At 31.6% G+C, this 20458-nt stretch overlaps 2 protein-coding genes across 3 annotated transcripts; both read left to right on the top strand.

The window, feature by feature from the left end:
• Positions 1–1150: 1150 nt before the first annotated feature.
• LOC107913007 (uncharacterized) lies at positions 1151–6985 on the top strand. 2 transcript variants are annotated; one of them, XM_041081450.1, is made up of 4 exons: positions 1151–1325; positions 1458–1530; positions 5880–6209; positions 6288–6839. In XM_041081450.1, exons 3-4 carry the CDS (start codon positions 6162–6164, stop codon positions 6780–6782), a joined length of 543 nt encoding a protein of 180 aa, XP_040937384.1. In that variant the 5' UTR covers positions 1151–1325; positions 1458–1530; positions 5880–6161; the 3' UTR covers positions 6783–6839. The 2 variants fall into 2 exon arrangements, with proteins under 2 accessions (XP_040937384.1, XP_016696920.2); XM_016841431.2 differs by lacking the exon at positions 1151–1325 and having other exon boundaries at positions 1332–1530; positions 6288–6985.
• A 1104-nt stretch (positions 6986–8089) lies between these two features.
• LOC107913006 (zinc finger CCCH domain-containing protein 6) lies at positions 8090–12659 on the top strand. Its single transcript, XM_016841430.2, has 4 exons — positions 8090–8449; positions 10628–10834; positions 10993–11117; positions 11204–12659. The coding sequence occupies exons 1-4, from the start codon at positions 8390–8392 to the stop codon at positions 12294–12296; spliced, it is 1485 nt and encodes a 494-aa protein (XP_016696919.1). The 5' UTR covers positions 8090–8389; the 3' UTR covers positions 12297–12659.
• Positions 12660–20458: the final 7799 nt, after the last annotated feature.

Below are 20458 nucleotides of genomic sequence, written 5' to 3'. Positions count from 1 at the left end.
TTTAAATTAAATATGTAAATTCTTTTATTCATAATTTCACTAACTCGATTTATAGAATTCAATTTTGAAACTATATTTTCTAACACCAATGATGTTGTTACAATATGAATATTTCATATAGTCTTAGGGCAGTCAAAACCTGAATTGCTCAATGAATTTCACTTTGAATGGAGTGGATATTTTAAATGTGGATTTTTTTTATAGTGAGTATAAATTGGTTATAGTAATTACTTGCATTGTCTCACAACACTATATGAAATTATCATTCTACTCTTATATATAATTATTAAAAGGATAAAAATATAAAATGCATTATAAAAAACCTAAATTCTTTAAGTTTTTCCCTTTAATAATAAGTCCCCAAAATAAACTTCACATTGAGAATATTAGGTTTTTTTTTGAAAAATTATGTTTAAACATTTATTTGTTTTTAAAAACATTAAAAATAATAGAAGTAACTAGCAAAAATCAAATTGAAATGGGGCGGAGTGAGGTGGAAATGAATGTATTCAACATCTATATAGGTGACAGTGATTTTCAAGATAACACATCTATGATAAAGTGAGATAGATGGTGGAGTAAAGTGTGCCAACTATGAAGCGACTATGGATTTGACAACACTTACCCCACCCTTTCATTGTCATCCTTATATAGACTTAAATGTAAAACCGGCCTCAAATTATACAACCTTTTCCCACTTAGGTACTTTTTTTTGTCAACAATGGTATCTAAACCATCACTTCATCTCATTTTTATCTTGAAATACAATACGAGAAAATAAGAGGCAAATAGCATGTTATTATTAGATTCATACATTTTTAAAGGGTCAATATATTATTTGGAACCGAAATTTGGTTTCAATGTTCAATTCGGCATCTAAATTTTTTTGTTCCAATTTAGTACTTGTGTTTGACTTAAATGTTCAATTTAGTACAAAAAATTGATACTTGAATTTTTTTTGTCCTATACAAGTACCTAAGTTTGAATTTAATATTTAATTTGGTACTAAAGTTTTTCTTTTGTCCCGATAATACTAATGTTATTTTTTGCTAGAGCACACGTACTAAATATTTATTGGACCATAAGATGTTTGATTTGAATATCAAATTGAATAATGAAGCCCATATAGATACTAAGGGTCCGTTTGGAAGCTAGGAAAACATTTTCCGGAAAATGTTTTCCTGGTTTTACCGTGTTTGGATGCTTGAAAACATTTTCCAAAGGGAAAATATTTTACTGGACACGGGTAAAATCCCCTTCAATTTGGGGAAAACGTCTTACTGATTTCAATTGTGTAAGACATTTTCCATCTCCTCTTCATCCAGGTAAGGCTTTGTTTTTCATCCGTTCTGCCTTCTTTTTCTTCCATTCTTCAAAATTTTCCATGTCTTCTTCTTCTTTCGTTCTTCAAATCTCTTCCATTTTTCCTTAATTCGTCGCATTTCGTTTCTGCTCAGGCAAAATTTACACAAGCTGCTGTTTCGTTTTCTGTCTTCCCCTCTTTCTCAGGATCTCATTCTTCCTTGCAAGGTATGGCATCTTCTTATTCTGCTTTTTCATTTTGTTTTGGTGATGGGTTTTGTGATGTGGAGTTGTGGTTTTGGTGATCCTCTTTTTCATATGGATTCTGATTCCCTTGGATTGATAAAAGTTAGTCTGCCACAATGAGTACGGCCATGACTCAACTTCATAGGCTTCAACTATTCTTAGAAAGTAGTTCATGAATTCGCATTCACTTTCTTCAATAACAGCACCAATGAGTAAAGATCAAAAAAGGAATTTAAAAAAGTTCTAGTCATATGTCATGCCATAGATCTTTGATTATATGATAGATAAACAACACAAAATGTGCTTTTTAGTTCATTTTCCTAGCATCAGGAATAAATTGGTCTGGGAATTTTAGACAAATGACTTGTGATAATATTGTTTTAGAACATACTCTAATTCTTCCTAGACAGAATGCATACCAGTTTAGGCTAAAATGGCAGAAAGCAAGCTTCAAGATTACTTGAGAAAGTTGCAGGCACCATTTTTGTATGCTTCTCTACTTCTTCCTTGTATTCATGCAAAGATTGTTAGATTGCATGAAAAAAAAATCCCATAGTTTACCATATAGCATTAAGCCATACCATCAAATAAATTTACCATATAGCATACTCCCCTTTCTTATTGGTGCATTTTATTTGTTTTAATTTATACATACAATTAACGTGTGGTTTTGGTGATTCTCTTTTTCATATGGATTCTGATTCCCTTGGATTGAGATTGACGTGTGGTTGTTGTCCCTCTTTTGGTTCTTTTTATTCTTGTTGCTTTTGCTTTTTTTGCCATGCTAACAAACCGTGGTCGTTCTCTTGGTAGTCGGCAGTGACTTTGGCTTATACTTTCGGTTGTTGGTGGGATTATCATTTTTCATTCGATGGGTTTTGACTGGTGTTCTCATGTGTTGTTTTAGGTTAGTTGTGTCATATACTTTGTGAACCTATAGAACCAGAAGCTTCACTACTAGTTCTAGCACAAATACTCTTAGGATCCGAACATCTTAATTTTGCCAACACAAGAAGTATATGAATTAGGCTCCACCAACTGGAAATGTTAAAAGCAAATTTGGATTCTTCTTATAAAACAGATTTGAAAATCTGATGCGCAAATATCATGATTCGAAATTAGAAGAGAGTTGTAATGCTAAGTGTTCTTGCTTGACTCATTAATAAAGATGCCAAATATGACAGAATCATCCAGTAACGTGCTTAATTCTTTCTTCTGCACTGTTTCTTAGTCTTCTCTCATTGTCTTTATGTTGAAAACTACTATTACTCTGCTTTTGTTTTCTTTGGGTTAAATCCAATAAATTTTCTTCAATTTTATGTGTCTTATCTTAGTTATCATTTAAAACATTTTATTCTTGAAAATAATAGCTTACTTTGTTTTCTTGATTTTGACTATGTATCTACTTCAAAATTGGAGTTTTGTTGCTGAATGATTTCTTTGACCTTACTCAAAGTTGGGTTTTCTTTTACTCTTTAGTGACTACAAAAATTAATTAACCTCATGAACTTTTATCATTTTGTTCTTGGTGAAGGAAAAAAGAAACGACTTGTGAAAACTCAAAAGTTAATAAAAGTTGAAGTCTTGATAAAAAAGATTTATTTTCAAAAAGCAAGAAAAGATGAAAGCTCGAAGAGAAATGGATAAAAATGAAAAAGAAATTGAGAAACACGTTATGTGAAATGAGAAGTTGAGATAATACACTGCAACAAAAGAAGACAATAGCCAAAGGTCAAATCCTAAAAAATTTAATTAAGCAAAAATGAGGCCTTGCGAAGTGGGAAGAGCTTCTTTTGGAGGAGCATTCATATCAAAGTTATTTGTTTTTTATTTTAGTAGGATTTTAGAATTTCACTTTATTTTATAAATTAGTTTTTAGTATATTTTAGGACTTTTAAGTTTATTATATATTTTTAGATTTTAGATTGGATAAAGTATAAAGAAATGTTAGTTTGATTTGTGCAAGGAAAGTAGTTTTTCGCTCCAGCAAAAGATTTATCCGCTGGAGCAGCGCGACTACCTGATAAGCGCCGCAAATTTTGATTATAAAAAAAGAAGAAGAAGAAGAAGAAGAAGAAGAAGAAGAAGACTCAACCTTAAAAGAAATGTATAAGTGTAACTCACATATACAGCCCAAGTCCAATTGAATATTGTATATAACCAAATTGAATAAAATCGTTTATTTATCAGCTTTCTTAATTTTTTTAATATATCTTTATTCTATAATATTTAAAAAATTTCACTAATTTGAAAATAAAATATTTATTTTATTATGAAAACTAATTACAAATAGAATTTATTTGAATTATAAAAATTGTATAATCAAATTTTGATCAAAAAAGTAAAAAGAGGTAACAACAACTGACCTGTCTGTCTGTCTTCTTTCTTCTCCATCGTTTAGTTGTTGTTCAATAAAGTTAATGACCATGATTCTTTTTCTTTGGGCCACCCTTGGCCGACCACTTTTGATTTAATTTCCTTTTGTCTCAAGATTCAAAATTAATCCTAGGTAAAATTATTATACAGGTTCGTGTGTTACGAATTAGATTATATTTTATTTTTTTCATTAATAGAATAGATAAATTAGTTTTTACATGTTAGGTCTGATAGTAAATCGGTCTTTTTGATTAAATATTTTATCAATTTCTGTTATTAAAAAATCATTGTAATTTTTATGATAGTTAACTCTATTCCCTTTAGTCATGGTAACTTTAGTCATTACTTGAGAAGCTTTATATATATATGTATGCATTTTAGTCATGGTAATTTTAGTCATATATGTGATCTTATGAAAAATTTACGTATTTTTTGTAGTGATCAAATATTTATGTGGTATTGTGTAGATGGATCGTAATCAACATCATGCAATTGTCGGAGTCGTGGCTTCAGTTTTAGCTTTTGGGGCTCTCTGGATTAAAAAATTAAAAACTAGGAAGGAAATTACTTCTCACCCTCATGTGAATAGAGATTATGAAAGAGAAAATTATATTAATAGTATTTTATATAGTGGTGACCAGCATTGTATTGATGTGATAAGGATGAGACCGATTGTATTTTTAATTTGTGTGATATTCTTAGTAGAAATAATTTGTTACAATCAACTAAATCGGTGAATATTAGGGAGCAAGTGGTTATATTTTTACATATAATTGGTCATAATGTAAGGTTTCGAGTGATATGATCTAGATATTATAGATCAACTGAGACAATTCACCGTTATTTTAGGGTTGTATTGAGAGCTATTTTGAAATTGTATAAGCTAGTTATTAGATTACCTGATGAATCAATTCCTAGTGAAATCAGAAACAATCCAAGGTTTTATCCTTATTTTAAAGATTGTATTGGAGCATTAGATGGAACTTATGTTCGTGCATCCGTTCCACTTAACATTCAAGGAAGATTTCGTAGCCGTAAAGGGGGAACGGCACAAAATGTATTGGCTGCCATTACATTTGATTTGAAATTTTCCTATGTTCTAGCTGGTTGGGAAGGTAGTGCACATGATTCTCGTATTTTAAGTGATGCACTTTCACGCCCAAGAGGATTAAGAATTCCGGAAGGTAAGAATTATACAACATTAAATACCAAATAGTTCTAGTAAGCTCATAATTTATTAGTAATAATTATGTTTTGTCAAATTGTAGGTAAATATTATCTTGCTGATGCTGGATACGGCATCCATAATGGATTTATTACCCCATATCGTGGTGTTCGATATCACTTAAAAGAGTTTAGTGCTCAGGGGCCTGAAAATGCAAAGGAACTCTTTAATATTCGTCATTCATCATTACGAATCACTATTGAACGTGTTTTCGGGATTTTGAAGAAACGGTTTCGTGTATTAGATACTGAACCATTTTGGAATTTTCAAACTCAAGTAGATATAGTTTTGGCTTGTTGCATCATTCATAATCATATCATGGGAGTTGATCCTAGTGATTTACTTAATCAAGGATTATACGAGGAGCCTGAGTCTGATTTGATAATATCAACTCTTACGGAGCGAGAAGAAAGAGAAGAAGCAAGAGAATGGTCTGCTAAGAGAATGAAATTGCACAAACTATGTGGACTGATTACATGGCTAGAAATATTAGGTAGGTTTAGGGCTTAGGGTTGTTGTTTCTATGTTATGTATGTTTTAGTATTAAAATTATTTTTTTATTAATGTTGGATTCTAAAATTTTAGTTTATTATATTTGTTGGATTTTGAAATTATTATGTCTTGATTTTGTTAGATATTGATTATGTTTCAAGCTTGTTAGATATTGAGTTTATTATGTTTTAAGCTTGTTGGATATTGAAATGATTGACAATGACAATTATTAATGTAGAATGGGTAAGGGCAACAAAGAAGGGACCTCCAAGCAATTCAGGTGGACAAAACTGATGGAACATCTTTTTCTTGAAATTTTAGCAGAGGAGGCCCAGAAAGGAAATAAGCCTTCTAATACTTTTAAAGCAGTTTCTATTAATCGAGTTGTCGAAGCTATTTCTGAAAATTTCAAGTCCAATGCGATTCAAAACATGTGGAAAATCATTTGAGGACTGTAAAAAAATAGTGGCAGATTATATGCACAATTCGGGGTGAAAGTGGTTTTGGATGGGATGATAACATGAAAATGATCACATGTGATAGAGCGACATATGATGCAGCAGTAATGGTAATATATGTATATTTATGGTAAGTATATTTCAATTATTTTTTACTTGTTATTCTAATTTTGTATAATATCCAATAGATGCACAAGAAGTATGAGCCATTTTTGAATAAAAGCATTGATCATTATGATGAAATGGCTTTGGTTGTTGGCAAAGATATGGCAACAGGGAGTTTTGTCAGAACATTTGCTGACATAGATTTGGATGATGATAACATAGATTCAGTGCCTATAGACTGCGAGAATGAAGCGACTGAAGAGGTAAGAACAAATGTATCTTCATCTGGCACATCCAAACATAAAAGAAAAAAGGCTCAAGAAAGTGTCAATGATGAACAAATTAAATTTGTGGGTAAACAACTTGGCAAAATTGCTAATGTTTTGGAACAATTTACTGCGGATAAGACACCACATCTTTACGAAGAAGTGATGTCAATGGAGGTAGAAGGATTTGATGATGACTTCCTTTGTTCTGTGTTTGATTATTTAGTGAGTCATGAATCTGAGGCAAAAGCTTTTTTAGTTAAAAGTAAGAAGCATAGAAAAATTTGGCTTCAAAAATTTTCTCAAGGTTGAAGATATTGATACTTTTAATGTGGTGTAATATTAGTTATGCACTATTGTTGTTATCATGTGGTGTAATATTAGTTATCATATAGTGTAATATTAGTTATGCACTTGGATAATGTTGTTGTTATCATGTGGTGTAATACTAATTATGTATTTGGATAATATTATTAATTTCTAGTATTAATTGTGGTTTGGAAGCTAATTTATAATTATTCAATCCTTATTTTTTATTTTTTTATAACACAATTACAAATAATTTTATTTGACTTTGGTTGTTTTCAATTTATGACGATTAATATTCTAATTTAATAATTGAGTATTATTATATATTTAAAATGATTTATTTATAAATAAATAAATCATTGCAATTCACGTAAAAATAATTTAAAATATAAATTTATTGATATATATATATATATATATATATAAAGTAAACTCAATCAAACAAAGAAAAGATAATAAATTTTTAAATATATAAATTTTTATTAAAACAACTTTTCAAGAAAATATTTTCAGGAAATCTACCAAACAACAGAAAATATTTTACACAGATTCATCCAAACAACAGAAAAGTAAATCATTTTCCAAGAAATTATTTTCCAGAAATCATTTTCCGGAAAATATTTTACCTGCAAACAAACGGAGTCTAAATGATATATTAACCTTCTATAAATAAATAAGATAAATTAATAATTTATGTACCACTTTTAATAAAAAATAATTAAAGGATAAAATTTATAGTTAAGCCTTGAAAATGTAGCAATTATATAGATAAAAAATCAAAAGTAATTATGGGCTAAGCCTTAAGCCCTAAGGATGGTCCATCAAAAGGTTGAAAGAAGGTATAGCCGTCATCTTCGACGGCACAATGAATATATTTATGGTATGTCTATGTCCGTTTTGTTTATAAATCTAATTTAATCATAAAAGATAAATTACCCAAAAAAAGAGATAAAGTTAAGAACTATTTGAAAATCTGGATTCTAATATTATCAATTTTCATTTTCATTTAAATATTGTATTGGTAAAAAATAGTATGAGAGAAGAGAGATTAATGATAAATTGAATTTTTAAAAAATTATAATTCTATCAATATTCCAATTAGAAAGAAAATACAAATCTACCATAACTGAAAAACGTACATCAACGTAACCAAAACAATTAACCTTAAATTTACCGTACATGTTAATCCACGTCAGATATTGACCCACTTGAATTCGTATTTATTAATAATATTTATTTGAGCTGTCACCTTCCGCGTATGACGCCGACTCCTCACTTATAAATAGGAAAATTAGGGCTGCTATCTAGGGTTTTCACTTTTCTTCTCCAGATCATTTTCGATAAGTCGCGTCTCTCAACTTAAAAAAAAAAAAAAATTTCTCAGAAACGAGATAATTTTTCCTCTAAAAATTTACTTCTTTTTAGGGTTTTCAATAACTGGCTATTGGATCTTCAAAGGGTTTTTGAAATATATAATCGGATTAAGTTCTTAATCTGATTGAACTTTTAAAGTTTTTTTTCTTATCTTCTACGATTGTCGAATCTTTAGTAGGGATAATTTTTCAAGCGTTAAAGGAATCGATATTTGGTTTGAGATTTTTTATAAAAAAATGAAGCGATCGCGGAAATCGAACAGGGTTTCTTGGGCTCCAGGTGTTAATCTTTGTCAGGTATAGCCGCCGTCATTATATCTTCGATCAATCATTACTGGTTTCATTGCCTTTTCTTCAACAGATCTTTAATAGAAAAAGAAAAATCTTAAATTGATATTTGATTCTTGATAATACTTTTAGCTTTGATTTTACCTTTCCATTTATAAAAATTGCAACCGATTTATATTTATTTTAACTGGAAATCTGGAATATTATTCAAAGTTGTCAACTTTTAACAATCTGATTAAAAATAATTTTGATTTTGGAAATACTGATGCAGCTTTCAGAGGTGCCATCAATTATAATTTGTTTTAAAATAATGTTAATATTTAAATTGATTCTTAAAACAAGAATGGTATATGACAAAGAGAGGAATAATTAATGAATTCCAGAAAAATCGTTTTGATAAAATTTGTTAAGTGGAATAAAATTGGAAAACTAATTTGGGGCTTCTCTTAAAAATCATTTGACAAAAGCCGGAACAAAATTGCATTTAATGATCCCCAATATATTTGTAATTATATATAATTAAAACTATGTTTAAATTATCCAGAAAATCTTGAATCATACGATTATATTCCTGTTTTTTACCCTTAATTTAGATGCTAAAGGAACCTATTTGTCTTATAAATCTTAACTCTATTTTTATATTATGATATACTCTAAGAACTTTGGCACTAGTAAGCAGAGCTTTTTCATCAGCTTTGAATAAGCACTGATCATTTTGAGGCCAAAAAAAAAAAAACTTAAGATTTTGCTATGTGTTCATTCTTTAGTGATTATGTTGGATTCTATCCTCCTGAAATTCTAAAAGGAACAAGGTATGTTTAAAAATTGCATAATAGTGATATAAAAAACTTATTGATATGGTGAAAAATAAAACTTTTATATCTTATGCTCACTTCTTAATAAAAAGTTGCTTATGCTCACTTCTTAATAAAAAGTTCCTGTTAAGCACGCATTATTTCATTGATGAAATAGTGAAGTATTTTGAAATAATCTAGGCATAAGAAAATATGAAGTAGTAAAGTATTTATAATCTAAGTTCTTGTCAAGTATAAAATTTAGTAGTGAAGTATTCAGGGCTTGGTGAAGCTGATGTTTTGCTCCTGGACTGTTTGACTAGAACTAATTTTGACCAGTGATCATAATGAGCCTAGTGAGGTTGACTTTGTTAAAGAAAATTGATTTTGCTTGCATTAGACTTGATTGTTTAGTTCGACGACGCCAGCTATAGATATGGTATATGATAGATGCAATTTGTCTTAAAAAGTTATATGGAAATGCACTGATTTCGTGATGTATTCCTAAGTTGAGTGCTGATTCTGTCATGTTTCAGTGATTCAAAATGCCAGGGAGGTTCAACTTTGTTAGTTTCATTTTGTTCCCTGTAGTTACTATCTTTGATTACTTCAAACATGCAAATAGTGTGGTAGGTTGATTCTTAGACAATTACTTGATCATACAGCTTTAGGATCTTGCAGGCAAGTTCATTTCATTAATTCTTGTCATGCCTGTATACATGGCAGACATGTTGGGTGGATGCTAGTATAAGTTTATACAGTTTAGGCACCTAGTTCAATGATATGAATAGTGATTCTGTCTGGTTAATTTTGTGCATGAAGAATTGTTTTTGGTAGCTAATATTTGTTTGGAAATCTACTTTTCTGCTCTGCGTTTTATATGACAGTTGTGGTAGGCACTCCATAAATTTGAGTTGATGCCTAATAGGCTATAAGATAGTCCTTTATAGATTTATGTACCTGAGGGGGGAAGTAGTTAAGAAAGTTGATGAAATTAAACAAGGATGACATAAATAACTTCATAGGTAACTGATTGGCTGAAACATGAACTTCATTCGATAGGTTTGTTTGGATGTCTAGTATAGTTTTTGGTTCAGGGTAGCATTGATACTGTCGCAATAGAATTTGTTATGGCATTAATTTCTTATCAATGGTGAGCAGAATTTTGAGTTTTGAGCTTATATTTACCTGGAAACTGCAAATTCCTACTATTATGTTGCTTTCTGTTGAGTTCTGCAATTATGTTAGCATGTCTTTAATCTGTCTTTTAGGCTTTCCTCTCGTGTTTCCCTTCTTAGGGATATCTAGAACCAGTGCATAAAGTTTATTTATGTTTAGATGATTTCTTAATTATTAACCTGCTAAAGTGGACTAATATTGGGTATTGTCTCAGGTGAAGCTGTTTCTGAGGGAGGATTGCCCCTCAAAGGTTGGTGGCCAACGTCAAGATACTATTCAAGCAAAAGCGTCATGGACATCGCATCCCAGTGGCATGTCTGCCAATGACCTTCCCCCTGGGTTTGAAGGTTGTCATTACACAAGTGCATTGAAGTGTGATCTGGCTAAGATTCCTAGGATCCAATGGATAAGCCCTCCAAAGGTAATCAGATGTATCTATTCTTTCTCATCCATTTCCAAACATCTCTTTTTCTGCATCTAGTTTTAGTGCCCTACTGGAGGGAAAGACTATTAGTCTTTAATATTATCTTCTGTGTCACATTAAAATCTAACTTTTTGCTTTTTGTCACATTTAAACAGTTTGCCCTGAATTTTAACTGGCAAGTTGCAGCTGGGGAAGAGAGCAAGGAAGTGGAGGCTCAAAAACTGCGAGAAAAGAGAGTGCTTGAAGCAGTTTATCCTCGCATCTCTGTTATTCCTCCCAAGTGTGTTTTCATTCTTACTTCTGCAAACCTTTAGTAATTCCTTTTGATCTTTATCTGACTGAATTTCAATCATCCCATATTTGCAGTCCTGTTTCCCTGAATGTAGAAGTTGAGAGCTATGATGATAGTCGAATTCCCCTTGTTCCTCTAACTCCAATTGAAGATGATGAAGAGGCAGAGGTACCTTCAGGCATTGCCACACAAGCAAAATCTCCCTCTAACTTTGAGACAGTAGCATTGCTAAAGCACCCAGGTCTGTCGAACTCTGGAACCCATAATATGCCACATTGCCCTAGTTCTGCTGCTGGGGCGCCCGACATGTTACCTGGTGTAAGTTCTGATGTGATGACAGCTGCTTTGGCCGCCTTAACAGCAGTCGTGAAAACCAAAGAGCAGGGAAGTTTGGTCGACACTGATTTGCTCGTTAAAATCCTTAGTGATCCAAAGATAGTTGAGAAATTAATCCACGATCATGGACATCCAGTTGCTGCTGCCGATGGCAATGTGGTAAGTACACCTGTACACACTTCAGAGCCAGAAACGGGAATAACTTCTTTACCCTGCTCAAAACCACAAATGCCGGCTGACAGAAACTCAAACCACTTAGTAAAAGAGTTCCGACCTGTGTTAAGTACACCAGCTTCCTGGGCTGACATAGTTCCCATTTCCATGCCTATGAGAGTAGAGTCATCGGTTCCCTTAACCAGTACAAATATAGATATGATAACTGCACATAGGGCAGCAAATGGTAATGCTTACACAAATATGAACCAGGTACAACCTTCTCCCAGCATGATGCCTGTGCAGCCAGCCATTAGTTCAACAGCCATGCAAACAAATGCTGGTGTAGCTGTGAAGGATACTAACTATTTTAAGAACCTGATAAGGGAACATGGAAGAGATAAGGAAGAAGATAAAGGGCATAATATGTCACAAACCGTAAGTCACATTAATCACATCCAAAACCTGAAAGTTGTAGAGACCTTAAAACCTGTGGCATTGAAAACCAAGTTTCGAAAACCGTGCATGTTTTTTAACAGTTCAAAGGGTTGTCGTCAGGGGTCCAATTGCCCCTACCTGCATGATAACAAGTCATTACAGTGGCAAACTGGGAGAACCTTGGAAGCTCCGAGTGCTAAGAGAATGAAATTAAGTGGGGAAATTACTGGCAGGATATAATTAAGTAAGACGGATAACTTTCTTTTAAAGTGGAGATTTTTTGCCGGTGTAATTACTCTTCTTTTTGCTTTCGAGGTTTGTATAGATTTTTCTCTTTGGTTAGTCTTTCAAAAGAGAATTTAGCGCATTACCAGAAAAAAAGAAAAAAGAGAGTTTTTAGATGGTTTGAAAGTTATGTGGGGGAAGGGTAAGTATTTCAAAATTTAGGTAGAAAAGAGTCGGAAATTAAAATCAGAGAACTGGTTTTTAAATGGTAAAAATGATGGCTCAAGCTTCCCTGGTTTATTCCAACAGTAAATGACCTCTCTTATTTGACTCATTGTAAAAAAAGAAGTTTAGGAGTGTTCGATTATTTTAAGCTTGAATTGGATTATTTCTAGTTTGACTCAGACCATTTGGGTTTGTTGGATAAAGTTTTTTGGGTTGGGACGTTTACCACTCACGTTATTTTGGGTTGACTTTCAGTGTTGTCATTTTAAGTTGTATGTTATTTTTGGGATTTGGCTTAGAGGTTCAGGTTCTTGATTTTTTATTATTAAATTAAGTTGAATCAAGTTCAAATTTAAATTAATTAAATCGAGTCTAGTGTTTAGATCGAAATATCTACCAAGCTATATATAATTGAGAAATGAGTCACTAGGATGTAGATATTTATTTAAGAGCCTTCACTGTAAAGCATGCAAGCTCAGTCACACCATAACCAAAATGGTCCCAAAACTAAGAGGACTGAGCAACCAAATTGTCCCAAGCGTCTAGGTCATTGTCAAGTTTAAAATAGCAGTCAATGAAACCAAGCCATAGAAATCATCCGGGTTAATGTAATATTTTTCTTAAACAAACTGCTCAAATTATCGAAGGCATCATCACCAAACAATCAACCGGCCCTCTGGATATTATACGTCGCAACCTAGAATGGCTTTTGCATCTGCCCTCGACCAAAAGAACCTGTACACAAAAAGTTTGTATAATTTGCAATGCTGGTTTAAACTAATCATAATAACCACGCTAAGACTTGATTGGAGTAGTGGCTAAGTCTGGATATTATTGTTAATCATCCATGACTTTGCTAAGGTTTTCATCTAGCACTCAAATGATAGGGATTCAAATCTTGTCATCTCTCTCTTTCCTTATATGATTTAAAAATATACAATAATCACAATTGGGGCATGTCTCAAAATTAAATGATACAACATGCCCATAAGTGTAAAATGTCTTAGCTTCTACATGTTTTAAGTAAAATGCCTTCGAAATACAGCTTGTAGGTGCTCCAAATACTCCCATTTTGGAAAGCATCACCATTCCCTTTCACAACAACTTAACTTCGGGTGGGGGTGTCATCTATAACTTTATTCTCAAAAGTGTTGGATTTTTTATGCACATGCATATATAAGTAATAATTATATGTTGCTTACTATAATGAAAAGTTTAGTTAAAATTAAAAATGATATAATATGATTAAGGCTTTGTTTGGTAGAATGGAAAGAAAATCAGAAAAATATAAAATTGAAGGGATAGAAAACTAGGAGGATGGAGAACATAATTTTTCTTTCTATAGGTGCGCTTGACTTGAAAAATGAAAGAAAAGAAAATAAAACATTTGAAAAATTCATAATTTTGAACTAACATCCACATCTATCTCGTTTTCTCTCCTCTCATCATTCCAATTTGAAAGGATTGCTTTTTATGCATTAGGATGGAAATTGATCAATCTTCCTATTTTCTTTCCTCACTTTTCTTCCCTACCAACACACTCAAAATTCATTTTCTTTCCACTTTTCCACTCCCCTCCTATCCCTCCACTTTTCCACCCAAACAAGGTCACCTTAAGACTTATTAGGTTGCAATTATTAAATAAAGTATGGGTCAAACGTGTATAATTACTCAACTAATTTTTAATTATTGATGTGCTAATTAGAAATTAATGTTATTGTGAAAAAGTTACATATTACGGTTATGCTCCCAAATTATATATAGGTAATATTTTTTGTAACACCCTACATCAGATCCAATCGCAGGATTTGGATGCAAAATGCCACATTTGTTGGTGGAGCAACTCAAACAAACGTTTAATACACTAATCAACGCTAAAAACATATTAAGCGTGACATTTAAAACATGCCATGCATGCAAAACAAACTTAAATGAACCTTTATACAATAAACTTGTAACACCTCAATACCTGACCCCATCATCGATTCCAAATTACAAGGTGTCGCACTTGTTGCTAGAGCAACTATGATCATTTAGATTAGATTTGAGAGTATTAAAACATTTAAACACAAGTATCAAATGTGTATAAATCAATATTAAATCATTTTCAGGTCTCAATTAAGCTTACGAAAGCTCTTTCGCTAACCTGAGGTCAAATTAAGACCAAATTGTAAAGTTTTCAAAGTTTTGAGTTGACGTCACTACTTCGGGGGTTCCTCTTCGTGATGTAGAGAGTTCGTCGTCGCGACATTGAGAGTCCTTTGTCACGACATGATTCTCTGTCTTACCCTCGTCACGATGTTGAGGAACCCACATCGCGACGCGAGCCCTGTTATTCATAAAGTCCGATTTCATGCATTGTTCAACTAACATATATTGCTTACATGGATACTTTTAAGGCTTCAATTGATCATTTACCTTAATTTCAACCTGTTAACAACCATTTACCAAAACATCAACAACACTTTCATGCATAATTACTAACCATTTCAACTATTTACAATACTAATTCTCAAAATGACCATTTGAAACATTTGAAACAAATAAAACCTAGGTACATGCCATTTGAACAAAATGAAAAGAGTTATACAAACTTAATTGAGTTGAAAATAGTGGTTTGGATGTTGGCTTCAATTATCGGGGCTTCAAGGGATACCTAAACTTGCACATGGAGAAAAAAAATCGTACGTTGAGCAATAGGGTCCAGTGGTACTTTCATGATTCAAGATATTACAATTTAGTACCAATAACATAACATAAAGTATAGAAACTCAAAATGTAACTTGCATATGCTCATATATATACATGTAAATGTGTATAACCCATTAGGTAAGTAAGTTTACTTAACCTTTCAACATAATCATTAATTTTGCACTTTTACTAATCACCTTTCAATTGCATACATAAGCAATGAATTAATTCAATCAATCAATTGTGATCTATTCCGTTGCTTATCAGTTAATCCATTTCTGGAGTCTACTGACTCATTCACATTCGTTTTGGCCTTTAGGGCTTGATTCCTTTTTGCTTTGCATAATAAGATGCATACTTCCCATTTCAAATCCATATATGCATACATTAAAATTTTAATCATCATAGTAGTTCATTTCAATATAAGAAATTAAACTTATTATTATTGATCCCTGTTAACCCAACATGGACTGGGACGAATACACGGATCATCCAACTAACACATCAAACTGGCACTGAAGTGCATTCACAAAATAATCGAGTAAGGAAAATTGGCATGTAACGTGCATATTGGCGCTCAAGGCACATCCTGGCACACAAAGCGCATACTAGCACATGAAGTGCATCCTGGAGAGTAAACGCATAAACCCGTACATAATCCAATCCTATGGCATGCCAACTATATCTGACTTGATTCAACTAGTCAATAGGGTATTGACAGTCAATTCATATTCTATATTCACAATTCATCGTCAATCTATCATGTAACATAGCATATTTCAACTAATTTCATATTAGTGATCATATATCAATTAATCACACCACTATCTATTCAATTCAATTTAGTCCTTGTTTCAGTATATATAATCTCAAACATAGAAATTCAATCAAAACATTTCATATTATCGCAATGGACTCATCCTAATAAGTCACCAATCAACAAGCAACATACAAAATCAAATAATTTTATCTCGTGTCATAAAAGTACAAACCGAGATTTCATGAGTCATTTGTCGACGATTTTCACTTTTCCTTTCCCTCCAGATGATTCGGTGTTACCGTTAGCTACAAATAATCCAAAACATATCATATTATCAATTTCCAGTCAAATCAGAATCAAATACCAAATTTCACATATTTTGCAATTTATTCAATTTAGTCATTAAAATTGAGACAATCATAACTTTCAATTTAAGGCTTTGGATTAAAATCTAATTTCACCAAAACTCATTAGGGACCCTCTAGTTTCTATCCTTACCAATGATTCATGTTAGTTTTGTATTTTATTCAATTTGATCCCCGATATATGAAACTAACAATTAACCTTTACAATTTAGTCTTTTTTATATACTAAGATTAATTTCTAACAATTTCACACCAATTTCATTCAATTCTCAACAATGGAAACTTTCAAAAACTTTAACATTTTTACAAATTGGTACATAGGCTAGCTAAATCAAGTTTCCATGACTTCAAATATACAAAATCAAAGAAAATGTCTAAGGACTTACTTGGAATTTAAAGGTCGAATGCTTCAAGCTTCCAAAAATGGTGTTTTATTTTCTTTTCTAACCTAAGTCGGTGGATGTTTGAGAAAGGTGATTAGTTTTTCTCATCCTTCTCCACTATCTTTCTTTACATACTTAAATTAACCTTTAATTAAGTTAAATTAATTAATTAAATCAAATTTAATTAGTTAATCATTCTTAAGTTAATCATATTGCTAATCAACATCAAAATCAACTAACTTTTACTTAATGTTGGTTTATTAGATGTATTAGGCCTTTGGATAATTGCTATTTAGGTCCCCCGGCCTTAATTTAATTAAAAATCTCTAGCGATTAAAATTTTATAATTTAGTCCCTAAGCCAAAATCCTCACAATTTAGGCTAAATCACTCAGCCATTTCTCAATTCAGCAATAAATTAACGCCATAAATATCTCTATTTAATATTTTTGAACTCAATTTACGAAAATGGGGTCTCAAAACTGTCCTTTTCTAATGCTATTGAAAATCGGGTCATTACAAAACCAAGGTAAAAAACAATAAAAAATGGGAAGTGAAGCCATGTTTCAAGACATGCCTTATTTGTATCTCTATTTTAGCTTCGAAGTTTAAAGTCTTGAGATAATGGGATAGTGTTTTGAGACATTGAACCTATGTCTTGAGACTTGGCACCTTATGTCTCAAGATAATCTAACCATGTCTCGAAACATATGCCTAGAAATGCAAGAATTTCAAGGTTTTGTTCTTGAGAACATGTCACTAGCCTAAAATTGAAAAAAAACCATTTAGTATCATGGAATTAACCTCTTAAATGCACCTAAACAAGTTCATCATGTAACCAAACTATTTCATACATATTTATCATGTTAGGACAAGTTTAAAACATACAAGTACATGACATATAACACATTAGATCAAAATTATAATAGGCAAGCAAATTTCAACAAAGATATCATGCATAAACCATATTAAATCAACCTATCAAATTTAACATAAATGTGTCCAAAAGACCATTATGGTTCCAAAACATATGCCAAATATCGAAAGAGATCCAAAATACCAATGTTCAACATTTAAAGACATGAAAGCCATCTAAAGACCTAGTTACATGACACTTATAACAAAAGACCTCAAAGAGATATTATGAACTCTAGTACGAAGTAGAGATCTGAGCCTTTGGATGCCGATGGAACATGAAGCAAACCTGGTGCTAACATAACTAAAATCACAATATAACAATATTAAGCAACAAAGCATGCTAATTAACCACATGATATTGATTGAATACGCATATGTCACTAGAATATTAACATTTAACCTCTGACAAATTTCCTTAATAGCCATGTAACACCTCTTACCCAGAATGAATCGATATGTCCTAAGTAAGAGATGTCACATTTGGAAACTAAAGCTAACTAGACTTGAGCATTAGTTTCAAGACTTTATTTTAGCATAAATAAACTTTTTTATAGCTATTTAAATCATTTTTAGGCTTACTTTAAATTTTGGTTATAAATGGGGGTCATTTGGAGTTTATTTAAAACAAAACATCATAAACATGGTCAATGTTGTGATACTGAAAATAGTAAGCTCAATATTGTAACACTAAACCCGGATGTCCTGACACTGGCTTCAGATGTCCCGATACTGACTTGGATGTTGCGACACCAGAGACTGATTACCCAAAACACCTAAGACCAATTCAAAACCATTTTCAAACATCTTATATCATATCTAAACACTTTTAAGACTTGAAATATATCAATTTGACATTCAAAAACTCCATATAACTCATAAGTATACCTATATAAAGAAGTTCATTCCAAGGCACAAAATGATATTTAACATGTATGGCATAGTTTTAGAACCACAAGAAAATTTACAACAAAAATTTATATAATTGTAACCCTATGTATATGCCACTATATAACCAAAATCTAAGTTTCATACTCTTCAAAAACTCCTTTGGTGATGTGATGAGGATGACGTTGACCACTTCAAATGAAACTTCCTTTGATCTTCACCTACGTGTTTAAAACACGTGCTGAGCTTGTGAAAGCTTAGTAAGTACCAAAGAATCCAAGTCATAGATTTGAATTTAATGAAATATTTTAATAAGTGAATGAATAAATATTTTTAGCATGATCAAAATACTTAGCTATAGATAATGTACACAATAACAACAAGGTTAATCTATATATTTCCACCTACAATACTTTCGTCTTCACACATCATTGATGTATTTCTCGATTTTGCCTATTCTAGACTCGAGTGAACAAGAAAGATAAGCAGAATAAAATTATAAATACACGATCACATAAGTTCTAAATTAGGAGCACCGAAGTGCTAAGTTCGGGAGCACTGAAATGCTAAATTCAGGAGCACCGGAGTGCTAAATTCACAAGCGTGCTATGGTATTCCTAAAGGCATGCCATCTATATCTCACAAGTTCATTACTTGTCTACAAGGGCTTTAACATTATTACAGATTCCATTTTCATCGCAAGCACAATCAACTTTCATACTTTCATATTCACATACAACTTTCTAACATTTACAAATCAGTCCTTTTCTTCTTCACATATATTCGTATCAACATTAATCACATTCATTTACCATTTCCATGGATTATTCACATACTTAGTGAGTTACAAGTACTTAAATTCAAGACATTACTAGTTCATTAGCATATAAATTACAAACCTACTTAAGTAAGAAATAATTCTAACGTACTTACAAATTTTAACCAACTATACTTTCTTCAAGCTTTGTCCATTTGTTTTCTTTTGTCTATACCTCTTCCATTTTCTTCCTTATCTTTTTTTTTCAATTTACATAAACATGATAATTAATACACGATCACATCACACTTTATGCTTAAATATTTGAAATAAACATGATACTAGTACTAAATCATGAAAATCTTACGTTAGATCTTTAGTTTCTCACATAGCCTAGATTTTCTCTCTATTCAAACATGAACCCACCACTTATATTCAAAAATCTAAAATTTCTAGGTTGTGGGTAACTTTATTTAGTTAAGGTTTCTAAAGAAATTTGTTGGTTTTAAGCTTTGAAGGGCTTTATTGGTGATGGAGGACTAGATTGTAAAAGAAAGAAACTTTTCTCTCTCTACTTGTGGTTAACGTGAAAGGGAAGAGAGAAAATGATGGATAACCTTCTCTATATTTTTAATAAAAAATCATCATTATTATAACAAAATATAACAAAATATAATGATATCAATAATAATAAAATTGCTCACCATGTCTTCACATATTTCACCATTAATTCAATTGAATCCTTTTTAACTTTTAATTTCTCACTTTGACGACAACACTTCGTAAAACATTATAATTTAGTCTATACCTCAGATTAATATCTCTCAATATATCATTCTTTTAAATTTTCTCCAGTCTCCTACTACCTTCTCTAGTATCACTTATAAATTATATTTTATTTATTTAGAAATATTCAACTCATAATTGCTTAAAAATATATTGTTACGACCAAGGGGTTTTCAAGGATGTGACAAGCCATTCAAGGCAACACCTCAAACTCAAACCATATTAACATGTTCATTGCATAGAGTCTTCATAGCTTCATATTTATATAGTCTTTCATAATTCATACATCCATATCATAATTATAACCAGAGTCATGTTAAAATCACAATCCCTATTAAACAAATACGAAATCAAGTACAGACACACATATTAACGCTTAACATTCCACAATGATGCATGAAAGCACAT

Source organism: Gossypium hirsutum, chromosome A11 (assembly GCF_007990345.1).
Source record: "Gossypium hirsutum isolate 1008001.06 chromosome A11, Gossypium_hirsutum_v2.1, whole genome shotgun sequence".
Lineage (NCBI taxonomy): Eukaryota > Viridiplantae > Streptophyta > Magnoliopsida > Malvales > Malvaceae > Gossypium > Gossypium hirsutum.
Note: the sequence above shows the minus strand (reverse complement) of the source record. Positions and strands in the feature narration are given on the sequence as shown.

Coding starts and splice junctions, on each gene's coding strand:
- LOC107913007 (XM_016841431.2), top strand. CDS start 6,162: ATGAAAATGATCACATGTGATAGAGCGACATATGATGCAGCAGTAATG. Junction 6,210..6,287: donor CATATGATGCAGCAGTAATG/GTAATATATGTA, acceptor AATATCCAATAG/ATGCACAAGAAGTATGAGCC.
- LOC107913006 (XM_016841430.2), top strand. CDS start 8,390: ATGAAGCGATCGCGGAAATCGAACAGGGTTTCTTGGGCTCCAGGTGTT. Junction 8,450..10,627: donor CAGGTGTTAATCTTTGTCAG/GTATAGCCGCCG, acceptor GTATTGTCTCAG/GTGAAGCTGTTTCTGAGGGA. Junction 11,118..11,203: donor ATCTCTGTTATTCCTCCCAA/GTGTGTTTTCAT, acceptor CCATATTTGCAG/TCCTGTTTCCCTGAATGTAG.